We start from the raw sequence: 22452 nt of genomic DNA, 5'->3' as shown, positions 1-22452 counted from the left end.
AAGCCCCCCCCCCCTTCTCCCCGTGAAGACCCCAAAGCCTTATTTGGCAGCTTGGTCCCTAATAGTACTACTGTGCCTGCAGTGGGAATCGAACCCAGTTCCCCAGGACCAAAGTCCACCACTCTAACCACTAGGCCACTCCTCCACTCCACAACTGGTTGTAGTTGTAGTTTTAGGGGTTACTTGATGGTGGTAGGCAGGCATTCGTGTGGATACGCCTAGATAAGTGTTTTGCCTCTTGAGTTTGTGTCATCTAGGTGGATGGGAGAGTCTACCCTAACAATCTAACTTAAATGCCTGAATCCTGCAACACAACGATACTAATACTCGAACTGGACATAATTTAACGCTTCCTCCTTTCTATTCCCTTATGTGTCTGTCACACATGCACTTTATTATACCATAATATCACTCTGTATTTGTCATACCGGAAAGGCGATCGCCTCACAGTACTATGTAAGCCACATTGAGCCTGCAAATAGGTGGGAAAATGTGGGATACAAATGCAATAAATAAATATTGTTTCTTCTCTCCCAGATTACTGGGATGTATGAATATCTTTGGTTTACTTGGCCAAAGCACAATCTTGGTTAAAGTAGGAAAGATTACAGAGCTCTCTCTTTCTATTCAGGGTAACAAAAAGCCAGTTTGTCTTTGGCAGCAATTAACAGTGGAGTGTTAATTAGGCAGACAGTGACTGATGAGGTTCTGGGTCCCTTTGAAGTATCTGCTTCCTAGGAAGCTGAGGCCCTGATGCTGAGAAGCAATTGTGGGGCGTTAAAGGTGCCTATGTTTGCCAGCACATAATGCTCAGAAGGCCCTTAACAGGGCAAACAAGAGCTCCCCAGTGATCAGCACTAATCACATGCAAATATAGGTAAAAGGATTAAAATGAGGTCATTTTGCATTCTCTCCAATTCACAGAAATCAAACAAAATAAAACATGGAAAAGAAAATAAGATGATACCTATTTTATTGGACATAAGAGTGACACTGCTACCACACTCCTCCAATTCACAGAAAACAGTGCCCCTAAAGAACAGCGTCCTACCGCACAAAGCCCAATACCAGCTCGGAGCAGGCATACAGCAAGGTGATGGGGTGGAGGTCCCCTTCCTTTCCTTGTAGCTGGTCTTTTTTCTGTACAGAGGTTTCATGTCAGACACAGAGTTATCAAGGAGTTGAAAGGAGTGTCGTTTTTGAAAGAGGAAACAGAATACTCTTCCCCCATGGCAACCGAAGCCAGCATGCTGCAGGTATGTGAGGCAAGGCAACCCTCCTTCCCCCATGGCCACCATAGTAACATAGTAGATGACGGCAGAAAAAGACCTGCACGGTCCATCCAGTCTGCCCAACAAGATAAACTCATATGTGCTACTTTTTGTGTATACCTTACCTTGATTTGTACCTGTCCTTTTCAGGGCACAGACCGTACAAGTCTGCCCAGCACTATCCCCGCCTCCCAACCACCAGTCCCGCCTCCCACTACCGGCTCTGGCACAGACCGTATATGTCTGCCCAGCACTATCCCCTCCTCCCAACCACCAGCCCCGCCTCCCACCACCGGCTCTGGCACAGACCGTATAAGTCTGCCCAGCACTATCCCCGCCTCCCAACCACCAGTCCCACCTCCCACTACCGGCTCTGGCACAGACCGTATAAGTCTGCCCAGCACTATCCCCGCCTCCCAACCACCAGCCCCGCCTCCCACCACCGGCTCTGGCACAGACCGTATAAGTCTGCCCAGCACTATCCCCGCCTCCATTTGCGGGAATATGTGGGGGCTGTGGAGAGGCTGTGCAAGAGGAGCGAGAACGTGCAGGATGCTGCAGTCTCCAGCTCCTGTTTCACTGCCCCTCGCTCTCAGGCTGATTCCCTCTGCCTTTGCCTCACTGCCTCCTCCCCCCCCCCCCCCCCCCCCCCCCCACCCATGGACTGGACATGAGTACAAGAGCTCAGCTTACACACAGCACTTGTGTGCATGCCCCGACACAATCCTGCTGCTTAACTTCCTAATGCTTGAAGCTAACAGTGTGCATAATTCAGGGACGTAGCCAGATGGCTAATTTTGAGTGGGCCTGAGCCCAAGGTGGGTGGGCATGGAATTTACCTCTCCCCGGCCCCCCCTCCGGTTGCTCCTCTCTCCACCCCTCCTTGTCCACAAACCCAAATAGTAAATACGTGAGCTGGCGGGGATCCCCAAACCCTGCCAGCTAAAGATTTCCTCCTCCTCCTCGAGCAGCCAGCACTCTTCCAAACGGCAGCTGGCATCACTTGCCTCAAACTAATGCTAAGATCTGCTATTTACAAGGTATGCAGGAGGGACTGATGTTGGGAGTTTTCAGCTGGTGGGGCTTGGGAATCCCTACCAGCCACATCATAGGTGTGCTGCTGCTACTGGGTGGGCCTGGGCTACGCCATTGGTGCATATCATCTGCATACTATTAGTGTCGAGCACTAGAGAGTTATTTTTGGGCGCTGTTGTGGCGGTATTTTCCAGCGCTGTTCTGTATAGCACTAGAGTTTTGAGCATTGGGGCATGAGATTCTCTAGGAGATAGGCAGTCAGCCTTGTAGAATTGCTAATTCTACCTATAATTTGTGCTTTTAAATCTTGAAACAAGGTAAAATAATTTTTAAAGTCCAGTATCTAATATCTAACAGGCATTTTCTATTCGCTAGAGACATAATGGTTGTATTTCACTCCTATCAAATTATTTGGAAGTTTTAATGCAGAGGGAGGTTCAGCAGGATATCAGAAATTTAGAGATAATATAAGTTAAAGATACGACCTTCAACTCACAGATTGTAGTGATGGTTTCATTTTGCAGTTTCTGATCCTGATGTCCTTTGATGATCCAATTAATGCAGGTCGCTGGAGGCCTTTTTGTTGTAAATCCAGCTGGGATCACAAGCAAAGAGAAAGGGTGCTGGCTTGAAAAGTGCAGGGAGACAAAAAGTTGCCTTTATCCAAGCAAAACAAATGAAATTAACTAGGCGAAAGAAAGAAAACTCAAAAGAAAGTTCAGAACTGGCACCCCAACATAGACTGAGCCGAAGCACGTAAAAATTTGAGCAGCGAATAAGCAAGTAGTGTATTATTGAACCTGAATTGTAGGAGCCCGATGTGAACACAGCCTCTGCCAAATTGTTATTGTTTCCGATCTGTCACATTTAGTGTTGTACCATTTAGGGGTTGTGTTAGCTTCTGTTCATGTAAGGATTCATGAAACATACAGTTTGACTTGGGTAGCTGAACCGTTGCATGCAACGGTATGTGTCATTTCAGTTCTTTGTTTGCAAACACTCCCAGATATACACTGCAGATAAAGAGCAGAATGTGGAGAGTACATTTGATAACCAGATGGTATATTTATTTCTTCCTTAGGATTTATTTACTGCCTTTTCGAATGAATTATGTACATTATCTATTAGATTATTTGGCTATTGTGAACATTATTTGCAGTGGCGTTCCTAGGGTGGCTGACACCCGTGGCGGATTGCCGACACGCCCCCTCCTGGGAGCTGCGCCCCCCTCCCCCCCGGCGAAATGACGGACACCCCCCTGGGTGCATCTTTACCTGCTGGGGGGGGGGGGGCTGCCGCGCATCTGTCGGCAACGCTCGTTCCCTGCTCCCTCTGCCCCAGAACGGGTTACTTCCTGTTCTGGGGCAGAGGGAGCAGGGAACGAGCGTTGCCAACGCGTGGCACCCCCCTAGCGGCGAAACGATGGACACGACCTCCTCCCCCCCCCGGGCGAAACGACACCCCCCCCCCCCCCCCGGGGTGCATCTTTACCTGCTGGGGGGGGTGCCGCGCGCCTGTCGGCTTCGCTCGTTCCCTGCTCCCTCTGCCCCGGAACAGGAAGTAACCCGTTCCAGGGCAAAGGGAGCAGGGAACGAGCATTGCCGACAGACGTGCGGCACCCCCCCCCCCCCCAGCGGCGTGCACCCAGGGCGGACCGCCCCCCCCTTGGAACGCCACTGATTATTTGGCATTTCATTTTACCTATAGTTAGAGCTTCTGATTTTAGGTTTTAAATGATAAATATTGATAGGGTTACCATCATTGCCTTGATAAAAAAAAAGAGGACACCAATAGCCATGCCGCTTCCCACCCCACCACACCCCTGTCATGCCCCCTCCCCACCCCCATGTTACACAGTCACTTTGATTCCCCCCCCTAAAGAAAGCCTCCCTCACCCCTTACCCACATTCCATCCATGATCCACCTCCCCTCCCCTTCCTTTCCTTATCATGCCCTGGTGGTCTAGTGGTCTGTTTGGGACAGGAAAAGACCCCACTCTTTCCTGCCTAACGATGCTGCTGCCTGCTCACTTCCAGCACTACTTCAAAATGGCTGCGGAGACTGCAAGCAGTGACCTCGCAAGACTTCTGTGGAAGTGTTCCAAGGTCGCCGCTTGAAATTTCGGCAGCCATTTTGAAGCGGCACCAGCAGCAAACGGGAGTGGCATCACCGGGCAGGAAAGAGTTGGGGTCCTTTCCTGCCCTGAAGAGGCCACTAGACCACCAGGGCACGATAAGGTAGGGGAGATGAGGAGACCCCAAGGCCCGCCAGTGCCAGCCAGCCAACCTGCCCACTTGCCTGCAAACCCAGACAAATGGGCAGGCTGGAAAAACCCGCCCGGATGTCCCATGGTGTCCTCAAAAGAGGACATGTCCGGGTAAAACCGGACATATGGTAATCCTAAATATTGATAAAACACCCCAATGCAAAAAAAAAAAAAATTAATTGGTATTTAGGGGGTGAGACTTCATATACCACCTTTCTATGATTACAATCAAAGCTGTTTTCACATTATGGGCTAGATCCTATATGGCACCTACAAAATTGGCGCCAAAAAAAGCGCTATTCTGTAAGCTGCTCTTAAAGTTAGGTACAATTTATAGAATAGCACTTACACCCAGCAATTGCACGTAATTTTAGACACAACCATTTACACCAACTGAAACATGATACAAGTGTACGCACTTACATTAGGTGTGTCTCTCTCATATTCTATAACAACACATGTAAATGCTGGGAACCCCTTTGTTCTACCCACGATGCTCCCATTTCTGCACCCCTTTTCTTGTACTCAGACGTAACATTTAGATGCGTAGCTTCCAATTAAATGTAATTAGTGCCAATAATTGCTTGTTAAAAAGCCAATTATTGGCACTGATTGGCTTGTTGTTTAATTAATTTGCATGAGCAATTTTGGGTGACTTTTATAGAATTAGGGGGTATGTGCAGGTATTTATTTTGTACCTGTATTTATTGGAAAAACACTGGGAAAAAACCCAGTTCCCTTAGTACTCTCTCTCACCCTTTCCCTAGTTTCTCACTTAGGGCTTTTTTTTTATCAAGCCGCGCTAACGGTTGCCGAGCGGCAATGCTGACAGAACCCATTCAAAGTGAATGGGCTTTGTCGGCATTACCATAGCAGTAGCCACTAACTTGGCTTGATAAGAGACCCTTTTAGTTTTTTGCCTTTTTTGTTTTGATGTTTCTAAAGTGACACGTTTTCCACCGGGAAAGGGACCGCTTAATAGTATCTGTGGCACAAAAACACTGATATTTTTTGTACCCTCAATAAACCCTAAATAGTTGGAAAAATAAACTCCTAATTTTACATTTTATAAATACCTAGGGACAGTAGCTATATACCTACAGCAAAAGGGATAATGTCATCACTGGATGGAGTCACAACAATATGTCTGTTCCCTTCCCTGTGGACCTCCACTACAACCTATGCCAAGTAATGCTTGTCACCATAGGTCTTTTGAGGGAGTGAAAATTTACAGATCTTGCTTCAGCCCTCTTGTATGGACTTACTGGAAACCCATGTGGAGCACTGAAACACAGGGCCCTGTGCTGACTGCTGCTACTGTTTTCATGCTTTGAATAAGTAGATGAGAGAGGAGCTGTCTCCTGTTTTGTTTTCATCATCATCTGGATCATATGAATTTTTAAGTGTTAAAAAGTTTGGGAAGCAGTAGCACATGTATTGGACTAATTACAGGGGTGGCTCAACCATTAGGCCTCAGAGCAGCATCGCCCTCTTCCTTCCCCGAGTTTACCTTCTTTCTCTTTATATTCCAAAAGCCAGCGGCAGCAGGCACAATTCCCGTATGCTGCCCTGCTGCCGGCACCTGCCTCTTCTCTTTACTCAACTGCAGCCACCTCTCTGGTGTAACTTCCTGTTTCCTCAGAAGAGGCCCGTGCCGGCGGCAGGGCAGTGTATGGGAATCGCTGCTGCCGCCGGCGGCTTTTGGAACATGAAGAAAGAAGGTAAAATCAGGGAACATGGTGGAGGAAGAAAGGGGAGAGATGCCAGAACTTGTCCCCGGGGGGGGGGGGGGGGGGGGGGAGTGGCATCTCAGCCCTGCCTCAGGCGGCATCTTGCCTTACACTACCTCTGTACAGTGAAGCAATTCTTATCTGACACATCACTGTGGTAGAATTAGTGTTGCCAATTTTGATTGCCTGGTGAACAGAAATTTCAGCTGTCCTCACTATCACTATTACATTTAACATTTGATTTTGTTTGCATAAAATGGGACCTGAAATAATGCACAGTAATGTGCCTTTCCACACACTATGCTTGTAACATATGTTAGTAGATCTAGCTCAGTAGGTATTATTAGCATTATCGTTTTTCCTGTTTTGGCTTCCCCTGCAGGACCATTTGTCAGCGTCGTGCTCTCGAAACTGGAGAACATGCTCGGGAATTCACTGCATGTCAACCTGTTGCTTATTGGAATTATCACGCAACTGGCCAGCTACCCACAACCCCTTCTGCGCAGTTTTCTACTCAACACGAACATCGTCTTCCAGCCAAGCATTCGCTCACTGTATCAGGTGGGTATCTTGCCATTGCTCTTTTCCCGTCACCACTTAAAGAGAAGACTGTTATTGGATGGTTAATAGGGGGCAATTCTATAAAGGGGACTAAAAGCTAGGTGCCCAAAATCTAGGCACTAAGCTGGTATTCTATAACAGCATATTTGTGCACCTAATCCATTACAGAATACAAACGTAAATCAGCAATTAGACACCACCACTTACATCTGCTCTAAGACACGCCTAAATGGTCATTATTAATATTGAATTGTTGACCTGAAGATTTTATTTCTTGCTCTAGATCATTTAAGTGTTTGTGTCTTTCCGTATTTTGGTCAGCAGCTATTGAGATAAATTCGCCCCTTAGGGCTGCCTTAAAGGTTCCCATTGGACAATAGGATTAGTGTCTGCAATTTTATTGGATTCAAAGAAGTTATTAAGGAATGTTTGGATTTTAGTGACATGTTTTCATTAGTTTGTAATTGGGTGTTTAGGCGCCATACAGGCTTTTAGATGGTGTTCTGAGATAAGATTTGAATGTTCTTGGTAGTGGCTGTATGATCTGAAATGCCTAGAGAGTCAATGAAGGTGTGAGTAATATCATCTAAAATGTTATTGGATACTAAAAAATAATCAATTCTTCTGTGGCTTTGCTGCGGAGCTGTAAGCCACATTGAGCCTGCAAAAAGGTGGGAAAATGTGGGGTACAAATACAATAAATAAATAAATAAAATTTCCATGGGTCCCTTAAGTGATAATTTTCTGTAATGGAATGTAAAGCAATATGCACCTTGAGGACGTGATAACTTGCTCTGGACTGCCTATCCAACCATGGATCTAATGGTAAATTAAAATCTCCGGCGATTAGAAGTGGCCAAGGTTCACACTCCATTAGCTATTGAGATACTGTAGAGCAGAAGAGAGGGTCATCTTTATTAGGGGCATACACATTTAGGGGCCTTTTACAGAGCGGCGGTAAGCCCAACACAGGCTTACCGCTTGCTCTTCCGGGACTACTGCCAGCCCAGCGCGGCCGCCGGCGGTAGTCCTGCCACAAGTGTGTGACATTTCCGGGGGAAAATGGCTTGCATGGTGGTAACCCGGCAGTAATAGGGCATCGTCATGCACTGCCCAGTAACCACCGGGTTAGTGCAGGAGCCCTTATTGCCATCTCAGTGGGTGGCGGTAAGGGCTCCCCATCGCATTGCCATGCATTAACAGTTCTCTTACCGTATGGCCATGTGGGCCTGGGGTCTTTTTACCCACTGCGGTCAAAAGGGCCCTGGCGTGCAGGCAGTGCCGTAGCGAGGGTGGCTGACACCCGGGGTGGGTCGCCGCTGCGCCCCCCCCCCCTGGGTGCAGCACGGCGCCCCCCCTTGGCGCGCACCCCCCCTCTGGCACGCACCCTCCCCCCCCCCCCAGAGCGCATTCTTTCTTTCTTTCTTTCTTACTTACTTACTTTAGAAGCGAGGGGCGGGCGGGCGGGAGGGCCGATCTGTCCCCGAGTTCACGTCGCTGGGAGCTGCGTCGGCTCCATTGGTTCCTTGCTCTCTCTGCCCCGGAACAGGAAGTAACCTGTTCCGGGGCAGAGGGAGCAAGGAACCAACGGAGATGACACCCCCCCAGCGGCGTGCACCCGGGGCGGACCGCCCCACCGCCCCCCCCTTCCTACGCCACTGCGTGCAGGAAAAACAGCCCCTGCTGCTAGCACAGGGCCCTCTCACCCACAGTTGGTAAAAGGACCACTTAGTAAAATTAATTCTGTATTATGTATTTGAACTTGTTAACAGGAGCCACCTGCCTTCTTGACCGCCACATTTATATCTCTATGAAATAATATAGCCACATGACCTTTTTTCCTAAGGGCTGGGGGGAGCAGAAGGATTCTGAGTTCCACAAGGGATCTTTTACTAGATGGGTAAGGTCTTGTAGATGGACTTCTTTCAGGAAACCCATTTTAGCCTGTAATTTTTTAAGGGCAAGCATAATTCTTTTTTCTTTTGACAGGATGCTTAACGCCATTCAAATTCCATGTCACAAATTTAGTGTCAAACATAAGAACATAAGTATTGCCATGCTGGGACAGACCGAAGGTCTATCAAGCCCAGTATCCTGTTTCCAACAGTGGCCAATCCAGGTTACAAGAACCTGGCAAGATCCCAAAACAGTAAGCAGGGAATTAGCCATTGTAAATAAAAATAGAAGTTTCACAAGGTAGTACTGTCTAGTATATTCATGCTGCTGGATGTAATGAGAAGTCAGTGCATTCGTGTACTGACAGTGCATTCGACATCTTTCAAACCTATGCATTAATTGTTTGTAAAGGACTTGATTAAGGGCAATGAATCTAACCTTGAAGTAAGTATCAATTAACCTGAAAAACAAGGGCGTAGAGAGCTAAGAAAAAAAAGAAAGTGTGGAGCCAGCTACAGTTTCCTCAGCTTACAAGTCTCTTTCTTTTAATTACCACAAACTACCCACAGCCTGTCCTTATTACAGAACTCACAACCCCCACCCTTTCATCATTTCATCCAACCAACCCTTCCCAAATAGCAAAACTTGATAAAGCTCCTTCTCCTTCTATTTCAACACCACCCCCCACACACACACCCACACACACACACACACACACACACAATAACTGGACACAATGTGGCCCAAGGTTAACTGTGCACGGAAAAATTCAGTGGACTCTCCCAACTGTATCTCTCTGAAAAACTGGACTAAGTAAAATTAATAGACTGATTCTTGTATGGGTTGTATTTTTCCAGTGCTGGATTATTTTTTTTCCTTCAGTAAAGATTTTCTGGTTTGGAATAAAACTCAGCATACAGAATAATATTTGTGAGTGATCGATCACCTAGGGCCTCACAGCACGCCTGTCGCCCATTGCAAAATTCATATTTCAGACACTGCAATGAATTCTCAGTACTCAGCGGTCTCTGAAGGTGGATCCTGGCTATTTCAGGCAGTGCCCACAAAAAAAGGCTGCTACGCGCTATAAATCAGTAGGTTATGTGGGTTAGAAATAGAGCCACATCAACTCATCTGTTTATATTTTATTTTATGTATTTATTTTGACATCTATACCCCACAATATCCTGAACATACTCGAGTTCAATGTGGCTTACAATAAATACGACGACAGGCAAGGTTTACAATACCATAAACAAAATATAAAGTAATAGCAGAGTAGCACAAATAAGATACAAATAAGAACTAAATAATAACCCATCGATGGCCAGTTATAATCTAACACACTCCATCAATGGATAGAAACCTCTCAAAGTAGTGCTACAGAAATGATTAACAGTAGTAGTAGCAGGGGCGTATCTGAGGTTCGGCGGTAGGGGGGGGGCAGGGGCTAGAGTGAGGGGGCACATTATAGCCCCCCCCTGGCCGCCACCCCCCTACCGCGTCACCCCTCCCCCCCTACCGCCGTTAACCCTCCCCCGCCTACCGCCGTCAACCCTTTCCCCGCCTACCGCCGTCACCTACCCCCGAGGTCCGCTTCCTCCTGCCGGTTTTTAAAAATATTACTTCAGCTGGTGGGGGACCCCAACCCCTGCCAGCCCAGCTGAGGTCTTGTTTAAGTTCTTCATCCTCGTGCTGTGAAAGCTGCATCCTTCCAGTTGGACGGAGTCTGACGTCGCAGCACGTTGACGTCCTGCACATACAACGTGCTGCGACGTCAGACTCCGTCCAACTGGAAGGGGGGTCCAGGGCGAAATCTGCGGGGGCCCAGGCCCCTGTGGCCCCACGCAGATACGTCCCTGAGTAGTAGTAAATACCAAGTAATCAGGCTGACTTTGACTTTGCATCTTGGTCTGTGCTCTTCTTATTATAAAATACTTGTTTTTTAAAGTTATAAAGAACATTTTTGGTAAGTGAAAAAATAATAGTTGAGGAGTTGGGAAGGACCTGGAAGGAATGTGGGCATCAGCAATATTCAGTGCCAATGCTGAGCAAGCATGTAGGACTACGAAAAAGTCAGTCCTGTCTTTGCCCGGTTAGCTGTGCAGAGACAGCAATTACACATCCGCTTAATACAACTTGCGAAGGCAGACCTGTGACTTAGGTTGGGGGTAAATGCACAGAAGCGGAGACCTCAGCTCAAGTGATGAAGTGCAGCCATTGTTTTGGCTTTGAAAGCCTCATCAGTTCAGGGCTTGCTCCTCCTCTCTCCTCTACAGGAAGACAGTCATCTGTAGACCCAAGGGAGCCCGACTTGGCCGCCAGCAATACCGGTCTCCCCATTCCTCCCCACTGCTTGACACAACCCTAACGCCAGCTCTGAACTGGCATAGGGTTGACGGTGGCAAGAACACCCTTGATTGCCACGCTGTCGGCTGAGCATTGAGGAAGAGTAGGGAGAGACCTGATTAGCATGCATTTGCATGCTCAGTGCGCTGGGAGCCGGTGAACTTGTGGGTTCACATGCTCGCCGGCTCTCAGCATTCTGTACAAGCAAATGCGGGGGCTAGTGCAGCGCTAATGTCCTCTAGCCACCTGCATTTGCTTCTGAGCATTGGGGTCTTAGATAATGGGTCCTTTTAACTATACCACATTAAGCATTAACATACTAGATGACGGCAGATAAAGACCTGTATGGTCCATCCAGTCTGCCCAACAAGTTAAATTCATTACATATGGTATGTGATGCTTCATGTGTATACCTGATCTTGATTTGTCCTTGCCATTTTGCAATTAGGGGCTCTTTTACTAAGCTGCGAAAGGGCCTACACGTGTACGGTACATGTAAAATTGACATTACTGCCTGGCTATCACGTGAGCTGGGCAGTAATTCTGAAGTTGGCGTGCGCCGAATCCCCAAATAATTATCTGTTTTCTACCGTGAACTGCTTACCCAGCGGTAAACAGCAGTTGACGCAAGTTGCATGCTTACAACACGGGTAGCGCATGAGACCTTAACGCTAGGTCAGTGGGTGGCGGTAGGGTCTCAGGCTGAAAATGGAGGCACGCTGGTTTTAATTTTAGCACACGTCCATTTTCCAGCCCCTTAAAAAAAGGCCCTTTTTCCTAGACATGGTAAAAAATGGGCCAGCACGCCCCCCAAAGGACGTGCTCGCACTGCCGCAGGCCACTTTTTACCATGGCTTAGTAAAAGGATCCCTTAATGTGGTACAAAAAGATTTACCACAAAATGCACTAAAGTATTTTCTGGTAATTTGCAGTCTGCGGGTGCTAATCGTGCGCTATATATCTTTTAAGAATGCTTTCAGGGGAATGGGGAAATATGCGCCATGGGCGGGGAATGGGCATGAAAGTGTTATCCAGCTAGCACGTTCAAATTAGTATGCGCTCACTGGATAACATAGGAGTCGGTAAGTGCTCCCATGCTATGTTTTGCTAATCGAACCTGCTAATGGAAAAAATTAGAGCAGGACCTGCAAAAAGCAAATTGGAAAAAATCCATAATATACTGCCGCAGTAAATCTGGGCTTAGTGCTTGGGAAAATCCCGCGTTAGGATGTTCTGAGCCTTGATTTTGCCGTGACATAGTAAAAAGGCCCCCATGAGAGTAGGTAAGGACCACAAGCCCACTTTACTTTTTTGGATAATGCCTTGAATTTTGGGCTTTCCAAGCACTGTTTTGTAAATCGTAATAATATACAAAATTTATATATTTTTTTAAAAACATCTTTTAGGTGCTGGCATCTGTGAAGAACAAAATTGAAGAGTTTGCATCCAGCGAGAAAGACTTTGCTGATCTTCTTGTGCAAGGCCAGCAGTACTTACTTTCCCGAGTAGATATGTCTGATGCTCGGCCAGAATTATTAACCAAAGGTAAACATTAACTGTACAGAAGATAACGGGGCACTCGGTAAATACAGGTGTGCACCTGGAGCTTGTACTGTTTTCCAAGAATAATGCTACTAATCGATAATTATTAACATCGTAATGTAAACTTAATTTGTGGAACTTGAATTTCAAGACCTGTTTTAATCAAAGTTAAGGTTCTTTTGGTAAAAGAAACTAATTTTCAATAGTTGTCTATAGAAATTTGCACATAAGAATATAATAAGCTCTGTCGAGCAGTGACTGTCTCTTCATGTTCAAGTGTACAGCGCTGCATGCATCTAGTAGCGCTATAGAAATGATAAGTAGTAGTAGTAAGTGATGCCATACTGAGACAGACCAAAGGTCCATCAAGCCCAGCATCCTGTTTCCAACAGTGGCCAATCCAGGTTACAAACACCTGGCAAGATCCCAAAACAGTACAATACATTTTATGCTGTTTATCCTAGAAATAAGCAGTGGATTTTCCCCAAGTCCATCTTAATAATGGCTTATGTTTAAAAGTCCAAAGTTTAATTACATGTTGAGTTAAGTGATGTGGTAGCCATGTTAGTCCACTTTTAAAGGTAATAAATAGAAATAAAAACAAAACGTAGAAAAGAAAATAAGATGATACCTTTTTTATTGGACTAACTTAATACAGTATTTGATTAGCTTTAGAAGGGATGGTAGATAAGAGGGTGACAAAGCAGTAGAATTTTATGGTTTATAATGGGGTAGAAAAACCAGATCTTTGTTCAGTCCTGTCTGGTGGGTGTCAAAATATTTAATCATTTTGACTTCAAAGGTCTTATGTTCCTGGATTGTCATAGTTTCCTTTTAGTATTCTCACCATAAAATGATTGATACAGTATTCTGGTTTTATAAAGTGCTGCCCCACAGAGGTGACATCCTGGTTGGTGCTGGCATTTTTTCATATGATGTCTATGTAAATTAAATCTCTTCTTTAACATCTGGCTAGAACTAGAGGTTGAAGGGGGGGCAGACTCAAGAAAAATGTCAGGAAGTATTTTTTCACGGAGAGAGTGGTGGATACTTGGAATGCCCTCCCGTGGGAGGTGGTGGAGATGAAAACAGTAACGGAATTGAAACATGCGTGGGATAAAACATAAAGGAATCCTGTTGAGAAGGAATGGATCCTCAGAAGCTTAACCGAGATTGGGTGGCAGAGCCGGTGGTGGGAGGCGGGGCTAGTGCTGGGCAGACTTCTACGGTCTGTGCCCTGAAAATGGCAGATACAAATCAAGGTAAGGTATACACACAAAGAGGGGCATAATCGAATGCGGACGCCCATCTCCATGGGCGACTATCTCCGAGGACGGGTCTGTGAAGGGGCGGGCCAGACCGTATTTTCGAAAAAGATGGGCGTCCATCTTTTGTTTCGATAATACGGTTGGTGCCGGGCAAATGCATCGGATTTGAGCTGGACGGTATCAGTTTTCAGCAATAATGGAAACCGAAGGCGCCCAGCTCAAAAATGAATAAATCCAAGGCATTTGGTCGTGGGAGGGGCCAGGATTCGTAGTGCACTGGTCCCCCTCACATGCCAGGACACCAACCGGGCACCCTAGGGGGCACTTGTAACAATTAAAAAAAATTTTAAAATACCTCCCAAGTCCATAGCTCCCTTACTTTGGGTGCTGAGCCCCCCAAATCCCCCCCAAAACCCACTCCCCAGAACTCTACACCATTACCATAGCACTTTTGGCTGAAGGGGGCACCTAGATGTGGGTACAGTGGGTTTTGGGGGCGGTTTGGAGGGCTCCCATTTACCAGCACAAGTATAACAGGTAGGGGGGATGGGCCTGGGTCCACCTGCCTGAAGTCCACTGCACCCACTAACAACTGCTCCAGGGACCTGCATACAACTGCTGTGATGGAGCTGGGTATGACATTTGAGGCTAGCATACAGGCTGGCAAAAAAAGTTTTTTAAGTTGTTTTTTTGGGGTGGGAGGGGGTTAGTGACCACTGGGGGAGTCAGGGGAGGACATCCCTGATTCCTTCCGGTGGTCATCCTGGCAGTTGGGGCACTTTTTGGGGACTTGTTCGTGAAAAAAAAGGGTCCAGAAAAAGTGACCCAAATTCTTGCTTTTGGCGCCCTTCTTTTTTCCATTATCGGCCGAGCGCGCCCATCTCTCCTCGGCCGATAAACACGCCCCAGTCCCGCCTTCACCATGCCTCCGACACGCCCCCATCAACTTTGGCCGTTACCGCGACAGACTGCAGTTGGAGGCGCCCAAAATCGGCTTTCGATTATACCGATTTGGGCGCCCATGAGAGAAAGGCGCCCATCTCCCGATTTGGGTCAAAATATGGGCGTCTTTCTCTTTCGAAAATAAGCCTGAAAGTAATACATATAAGTTTATCTTGTTGGGCAGACTGGATGGACCGTGCAGGTCTTTTTCTGCCATCATCTACTATGTTACTATGGCTTGTTTCTCCAATATAGCACCCTTTGTCACACTTTTTACATTGAATGATATATACCACATTGGAAGATGAGCATTATTTATTTATTTGCATTTTGCTGACACCTTTTTCAGTAGTAGCTCAAGGTGAGTTACATTCAGGTACTCTGGATATTTCTCTGTCCCAGGAGGGCTCACAATCTAAGTTTGTACCTGAGGCAACAGAGGGTTAAGTGACTTGCCCAAGATGACAAGGAACAGCAGTGGATTTGAACCAGCCACCTCTGGATTGCAAGACCGGTGCTCTAACCACTAGGCCACTCCTCCACTCAGCAACATTCCATGTAGAATCACCAATAATAGCAACATTCCATGTGGAATTACCAATAATAGCAACATTCCATGTAGAATCTCAAATAGTAGCAACGTTCGATGTTCCACTGCACTAACCACTAGGCTACTCCTCCACTAGCAACATTCCGTGTAGAAGCCTGCCCTTGCAGATCAGCAATGTAGCCACGCAGGCTTCTGTTTCTGTGAGTCTGCAGGACGTCAGACTCACAGAAACAGAAGCCTGCACAGCCGTGTTGCTGATCTGCAAGGGCAGGCTTGTACATGGAATGTTGCTAGTGGAATAGCAACATTCCATGTAAAATCTCAGATAGTAGCAACAGAATCTCAAATAATTTATTTGGATTTTGCTCACACCTTTTTCAGTAGTAGCTCAAGGTGAGTTACATTCAGGTACTCTGGATATTTCTCTGTCCCAGGAGGGCTCACAATCTAACTTTGTACCTGAGGCAATGGAGGGTTAAGTGATTTGCCCAAGATCACAAGGAGCAGCAGTGGGATTTGAACCACTAGGCCACTCCTCCACTCCTTGCCTCTTATGAAAAGGGTGCACTATTTTTGAAACAGTGCACACATGTTTCCTGATATTACAGTACGTCACTGTGCATGTGCAAACCATTCCACTTGTGTGAATACTACACATGCACACACTCTCAGGAAAGGAGTGCATACTCTTTCAGAATGAGTCCACCCTTTTTCCAAACAGTGCACCCTCTTTCAAAAAAGTGCGCACTCAGGGCCAGATTCTATATATGGTGCCTAAAAAAATTGGTGCCGAAAAATACCCGCTTAAAGCGGTATTCTAAAAGCCATGCCTAAAGTGCCACGCCTAAAGTTTGGCGCAGTTTACAGAATTATCACTTAAGCGGAGAGGTTGTGCATAAATTTAGGCACCGCCATTTGCAGTAGTGAAAACATGGTGCAAATACTTATGCATAAATTATGCAAGAAGCACCCATATTCTGTAAAACCACGCCCTCATTCCACCCCAAAACGCCCATGACCCTCCTGTTTCCATGCCCCCTTTTTTGAACCACTCTAAATTTATGCACTTTAGTCCCAATTACATCTGATTAGTGTAAATAATTGGTTGGTAAAAAGCCAATTATTGGCACTAATTGACTTGTTCTATTAAATTACGTGCACAAATCGGAGCCGCACCTAAATTTGTGCGCCCAATTTGTGACGACCTTTATAGAATCAGGGGGTCAATGACTTTGCTCCTGAAAACAGAAAAAATGGACAATGAAAAAGATCAAAAAAATGAACAATCGTGGGAACTCCGAGGAGTTATCCAGGAAGAAGAAGCGTAGCCAGATTGTCACGCCAGGGGGAGCGGAAAGGTGTGCTCACACACTGTGTAGATGCGACAGACTGCCTGAAAAATAGGTGCCGTCCGAAGTCCATTTGGGGGAGTGGTTGCTTCCCTGGCACCCCACTTAGCTGCGCCTCTGCCAGGCAGCTCCAGGCATGCGATTCTATTGTTCTAGGGGTAAAGGGGATCAAAGAGGTTTTGAGGTGGGCTCTAGAGGGATTGAGGCCTATAACAGAAGCTCCAGAGAGCCTAATATTCCTGCAGCTACCCAAGAAACCTTGAAATGTGACTTCGTCTGACTCTGTGAAGAGTTGGACAATGTAAAGTTAACAGACTATTTTTTCTGTGTGTTGTATTTTTCCAGTGCAGTTGTTTTCTGTCCCCCCCCCATCCCCCCCTTCTGTGTGATTTATGAGTTATTTTCTGGTTTGGAATAAAACTCAGCACAAACTTATACCCTATGTACTAAATTCAGGTTAATACAAGATAATGTGCTTTATTTACCAAGGGGCTGATTGATTCAGTGTTCTTTAAAGGGGCTGGAAAAGCTATTGCCCACTGAAACCACACTGAGTGAGCTGGCTGATTGTTGGCTCTGACTGCCCTGGCACAATCCAGGCAGAGATGAACAAGAGAGGCATAAGACCTGCGATGCAAGCACAGCCGAACAAACAACAGACCAGTACACATTGGAAGTAGTGGCAACAGTGGTGTAGCCAAGGGTGGGCTTGGGTGGGCCCAGGCCCACCCACTTTGAGCTCAGGCCCACCAGTCGCAGCATACCTATGATGTGGCTGGCAGAGATTCCCAAGCTGAAAACTCCCAACAACTGTCCCTCCTGCAAACCTTATAAATAGCAGATCTTCACCTGCAGGAAGCAGCGACTGATACATACTGCTTACACCGGCCCCACAGCCTTCCCTCTGACGTATTCCCGCCTATGCGGAAACAGGAAGCTGCATCAGTGGGAAGGATGTGGGGCCTACATGAGTAGTGTGCGTTAGTTGCTCCTCACTGCAGGTGAAAATCTGAAATTTAAAAGGTGTGCAGGAGAGGAGGAATATTTGAGAGACCATATGGCATGCAAATGAGAGGAGAGACCAAATCGCCTATGGGATGGGGTGGGGTTCTTCTGCCCACTCATCTTGGGCCCAGGCCCACCCAAAATTGGGTGTCTGGCTACGCCCCTGAGTGGCAAGAACTTGAATTACACCCGAAATACTTTTGCCTGACGTGGCCACGTTTCACCAGACGGCTGCGTCAGAGGCAAAACAGCGCGCGCACACACTTCTAGTATAAAAATCTAGGGGAATTAGTCCTGCAGCAGGATCCTGAAAAGCTGCTGCAGGACTAATTCCCATAGACTCTTTCCAACTCTCCGGAAGATAGATAATACTGAACCTTAAGGGTGCTATCTTCTCTGACAGGAGAGGGCTTTGAAAAACTGGTTGGCATGTTATTTTCTTTCTACATTCAGATGCTTTTACATTTGTTGAGTTCATTTTCCCAGCTTTTAATCCTTCTGGGAAGGTTTTGGAAATCCTAGCCAATTGCAAGGAAACAACAGAGTATATTTCTCATGAGTTTGGCGTACTGTCTAGTTCTCCTACTATGCTGTGCTGTAATAGTTACAAGCAGTCACTTCAGACTTTTTCTGACTCACGTTCAGCCAGGGCCGCCAAGAGACTGAGCCGGGCCTGAGGCCGCCGCCGCTGCCCCCCAATCGCTACTCAGGCCGCCAGCACCACAGTCCCCATTGTCCACCCGCCCAGCCACAGCCCCCCTCCGTCCACCACCGGGCCCCCTGCAATCAAATCAATTCGGCAGCGCCTCACCTCTGTGTCAAAGCGCAGCGGCAGATCGCCTCCCTTCGGGCCTTCCCTCCCTATGTCCTGCCCTCGCGGAAACAGGAAGTTACATCAGATGAGGGCGGGACACAGGGAGGGAAGGCCCGAAGGGAGGCAATCTGCCGCTGCGCTTTCACACGGAGGTGAGGTGCTGCTGAATCGATTTGAATGCAGGGAGCCCGGTGGCGGACGGAGGGGGGCTGTCGATGGGGGTGGGCGGGTGGAGACTGGGAACTGCCATCAGGCAGCAGCAAGAATGAAACTCAGTTCCGCAACCTGCTATTAGGCCACTCCTAAATGTATGAGCACCTTAAAAAATTTAAAAAAAGGAAAAATAATCAACAATTAGAACATGTATAAACGTGGAATAGAGATTCTTGACCAATGAAAGATATTAGAGCCCGGGGAAAGACACAGTGTAATATTGTGTCTGGGTGTCTGAGGTCTTTTTTCCCTCTATTTCTGTTTTATCTACAGTTTAAAATATATTGTTTGACTGTGGTCACTATTTTCTGGTTGTATAAAAATGTTACAAAGTGGCATTTGACTCACTATCAACCTTAAGATGTCTCCCCTCCCCCTCTGAGATAATCATAGCATGTGATATGAATGCAAAACAAAATACACCCACTTGTTCTTGATCTGTCCCTGCTATTTGTATGGCTGCCTTGATTAGAATATGTTCAGTCAGCAAGGACTGGCTCTGGTCTCTATTGGTGCAGCAACATCCACACCTAGTCTCGTGTTAGAAGTGATGAGCAGCCATAGTTAAATGGAGCATCTAGCATGCAATATTTCCTGTGGTGCATGTTAAGGTGAAATGCTTTTTTTGCATATTAATTTCTTGTATTCATGTGTGTTTCAGACAGAGTCCGGGAAAGCAGCGTTCCAGGCATTGGGCAGAAGAGGTCCGGGACAGTTCAGCTCCCCTTGGCAAGCAGATCAGGGAGAGCCCTTCCCGGTGTGTCCCCGCAGTTGAAAAATGGCATCCTGGCTGCTGTACTTTTCCCTGAATTTCTAAAAGAACTGGCTGCTCTGGCACAGGAACATTCCATCTTGTGCTGCAAAATACTGAGTTCTTTTGAAGAATCACATTGCTAGTGCACTTAATTGGGGGTCAGTGTTCAACGGGGTTGAACTCGGCAGGAGAGGCTTCTGCCCGGTGAAACTTTATTTAACTGGCTGGTGGCTGATAGTCTTTGACGCTTAACCTGGGCGGTGCCACTGGCTATTAAGAAACCGGCTGTTAGGGGTGGTCCGGGGGGGGGGGGGGGGGGGGGCAGCGGTGATATAAAAGACAGTGCTAACTTTCTCCACTGAGTTAAAGTCAGGACATCAGCCCGTGCCCAGTTTACTTCCGGGTTGCTGCACTATTCAATGCCAGAGGCTGGACATGCTCTTCTAACATTGAGGGTCCCTTTTACTAAGCATGCTTAGGCGCCTACGCGCACCCCGGGCACATCAATTTTGAGTTATCACCTGGCTACCGCTTGGCCCTTGCGGTAATTTCATTTTTGATGTGCGTCCACTACGCGCGCCGGAAAATAGTTTTTATTTTCTGCCGTACATCAAAAACCGGGCAGTAATCGTCATTCTACGTGCGTAGATGATTACCGCACAGTTCCTGCATGAGACCTTACTGCTACGTCAATGGCTGGTGGTAAGGTCTCAGACCCCAAAATGGACGCCCACCAATTTTTATTTTGCTGCATGTCCATGTTCAGCAAAATTTAAAGGACTTTTTTTTTTTACAGGTGCGCTGAAAAATGGACCTGTCCGTGCCCAAGACACGCACCTACGCTAGCGCAGCCTATTTTTCGGCCCTCCTTAGTAAAAGGGCCCCTAAATATCTGGGAATTCAGCTCCTGGCTTTGAGCGGCTTACATGCTGCTTACTGCCATGGGTTAAATATCAGGCTCAACAATTTTAAAAGAACTTGGACAGCATTTTAAACTGAAAACCTAGAGCCCTGTGTGTGATTTCTCCCGTATGTTAGGTGTTTCTGCCTAGGTTCTGTTCATCTGCACACTGACACCAGTTTCTGTACTTCCTGCAATACTTGATGGAAAAACATCTGTTTGGTTAAAACCAGGGGCTTAGCCAGACTTTGGCAGGAGTTGAGAGGGCACATATTAGCCCCCCCCCCCCCCACAGCGCCGCCACCACCACCAACTTTGATCCCCTTCCCGCCATTGGGTACCTTTGCTGGCGGGGGACCCCAAGCCCCGCCAGCCGAGGTCCTCTTCTCCGGCGCGGCCGCGTTGCTGGCTGATCTGCAAGGTAGAACGAAGCCTTGCAGATCAGCAACGCGGCCATGCCGGAGAAGAGGACCTCGGCTGGCGGGGGTTGGGGTCCCCCGCCAGCAAAGGTACGCGACGGTGGCGGCGGAGGAGGGAGGGTTGGCAGTGGGAGGGGGGGTCGAGAGGGTCATTGGCAGGGGGGGCCAGGGCCAAATCTACGGGGGCCCATGCCCCCATGGCCCCACGTAGCTACGCCCCTGGTTAAAACTGATTTCCAGTCAAACAATGCAATCATTTGGTAAAAGAAATACTCCAAATGGATCTTCCCAGTCTTCCCTAAATACCACTTTTTCACCAGCATCAGTGATCACTTTTATTTTGGGGGTAGGTATTTTCTCTGCGTTGCTCTTTTTTCTTTTTAGACAATCCTAAGACTGTTCTACTAGGTTTATGCATTTTATGGTACTCTTTTTTTTTTTCTTTCCCCCCTCATGGCAGAGAAGTTAGCTGATAGGTGCATTATCTGTTGGGTTGCCTTTTGTAAAAGTCACTAAAGCACATTGTTGTCCATTCAGGAACAGTGGGGCCCTTTTACTATAAACCCTGTTAAGCAGTAACACATGCTTAATGCAGAAAAAAGGCTTACCGCAAAACCCCTGAAAACATTTTGCAGTAAAATGCCTGTTAGCAAGCACTAATTGTGTGTGTGTGTGTGGGGGGGGGGGGGGTTTGGTAGTTTTTTCAGGAGGGGGTATGTCATGAACGGGGAAGCGTTATCTAACTAGCACGTTAGCACACACTAACGGGCTAACGCAGAGTTAACGTGATACATGTTAACTTTTTACCAGTACTGCATGATAATGCAAATATTAACGTGTGACTGGAAAAACGAAATGTATTAGAAAGGCCTGCAATTATGCCGTGCTGAATCGGGCCTTAGCATGTGGGAAAAGTCTCACGTTAAAAAAACCCCACACTAAGGCCAGATTCTAGCACGGTTTAGTAAAAGGGCCCGAATGTGCCTTCTCCGAAATCCCCATATCATATGCAGGGCGAGGGGATGGAGAACAGACAGAGGTGAACATTCCTGCTGAATCTTAACCAAAACGACCTGGAGCACAAATACCACCTTACTTTGTGGAGATGTCTGCAAAAGGAAATTGAGCTGTGTTACAACTATAGACTCTCTTCCTTCTACGTGCAAAAACCCAAGACCTGGGAATGAATGAGCACGGCCAGAGCATATCAGTTACTTCATACTGCTTAATGATGGAGAAACCATAAGTGCTTTTAGGGGGTGGTATCCTGGAGCATTCACCCCCTCCCTCAAGACATTTTTTTAACAAGTATAAAATCTATGCAATTTTTTGCAAAAAAAAAAAAAAAAGGCACTTCAGGGAAGCCTTCAGTCACAAAATCTGGCAAAAAGTGAAACCTGAGATCTCCACAGCGAAATAAGCTTTTCATCTGGAACCGTGGTTGCGTCTGCTAACGCCAAGGTGCATGCTGGGTTTCCCTACACACATACGCAGCATGCCCTGAACAAGGGCACACATCATCAGTGTGTCTTTTTTTTTTTTTTACATCAGAATTTTATACCTTATCCATGAGGTATTCCAAATGTA

At 46.9% G+C, this 22452-nt stretch overlaps 1 protein-coding gene across 3 annotated transcripts in view; it reads left to right on the top strand.

Annotated features, from left to right (window-relative positions):
• The window catches only part of FAM160A1 (family with sequence similarity 160 member A1), a 315919-nt gene extending 295855 nt beyond the window's left edge, over window positions 1–20064 (top strand). For all 3 annotated transcript variants that reach the window (XM_030191647.1, XM_030191646.1, XM_030191648.1), the window contains exons 10-12: window positions 6685–6863; window positions 12515–12653; window positions 19453–20064. In XM_030191647.1, the coding sequence (XP_030047507.1) occupies window positions 6685–6863; window positions 12515–12653; window positions 19453–19688 (554 nt within the window). In that variant the 3' untranslated portion in view covers window positions 19689–20064. The remainder of the gene's footprint in view (window positions 1–6684; window positions 6864–12514; window positions 12654–19452) is intronic.
• The last annotated feature ends 2388 nt before the right edge of the window (window positions 20065–22452 follow it).

The sequence above is a fragment of the Microcaecilia unicolor genome, chromosome 2, assembly GCF_901765095.1.
Source record: "Microcaecilia unicolor chromosome 2, aMicUni1.1, whole genome shotgun sequence".
Lineage (NCBI taxonomy): Eukaryota > Metazoa > Chordata > Amphibia > Gymnophiona > Siphonopidae > Microcaecilia > Microcaecilia unicolor.
Note: the sequence above shows the minus strand (reverse complement) of the source record. Positions and strands in the feature narration are given on the sequence as shown.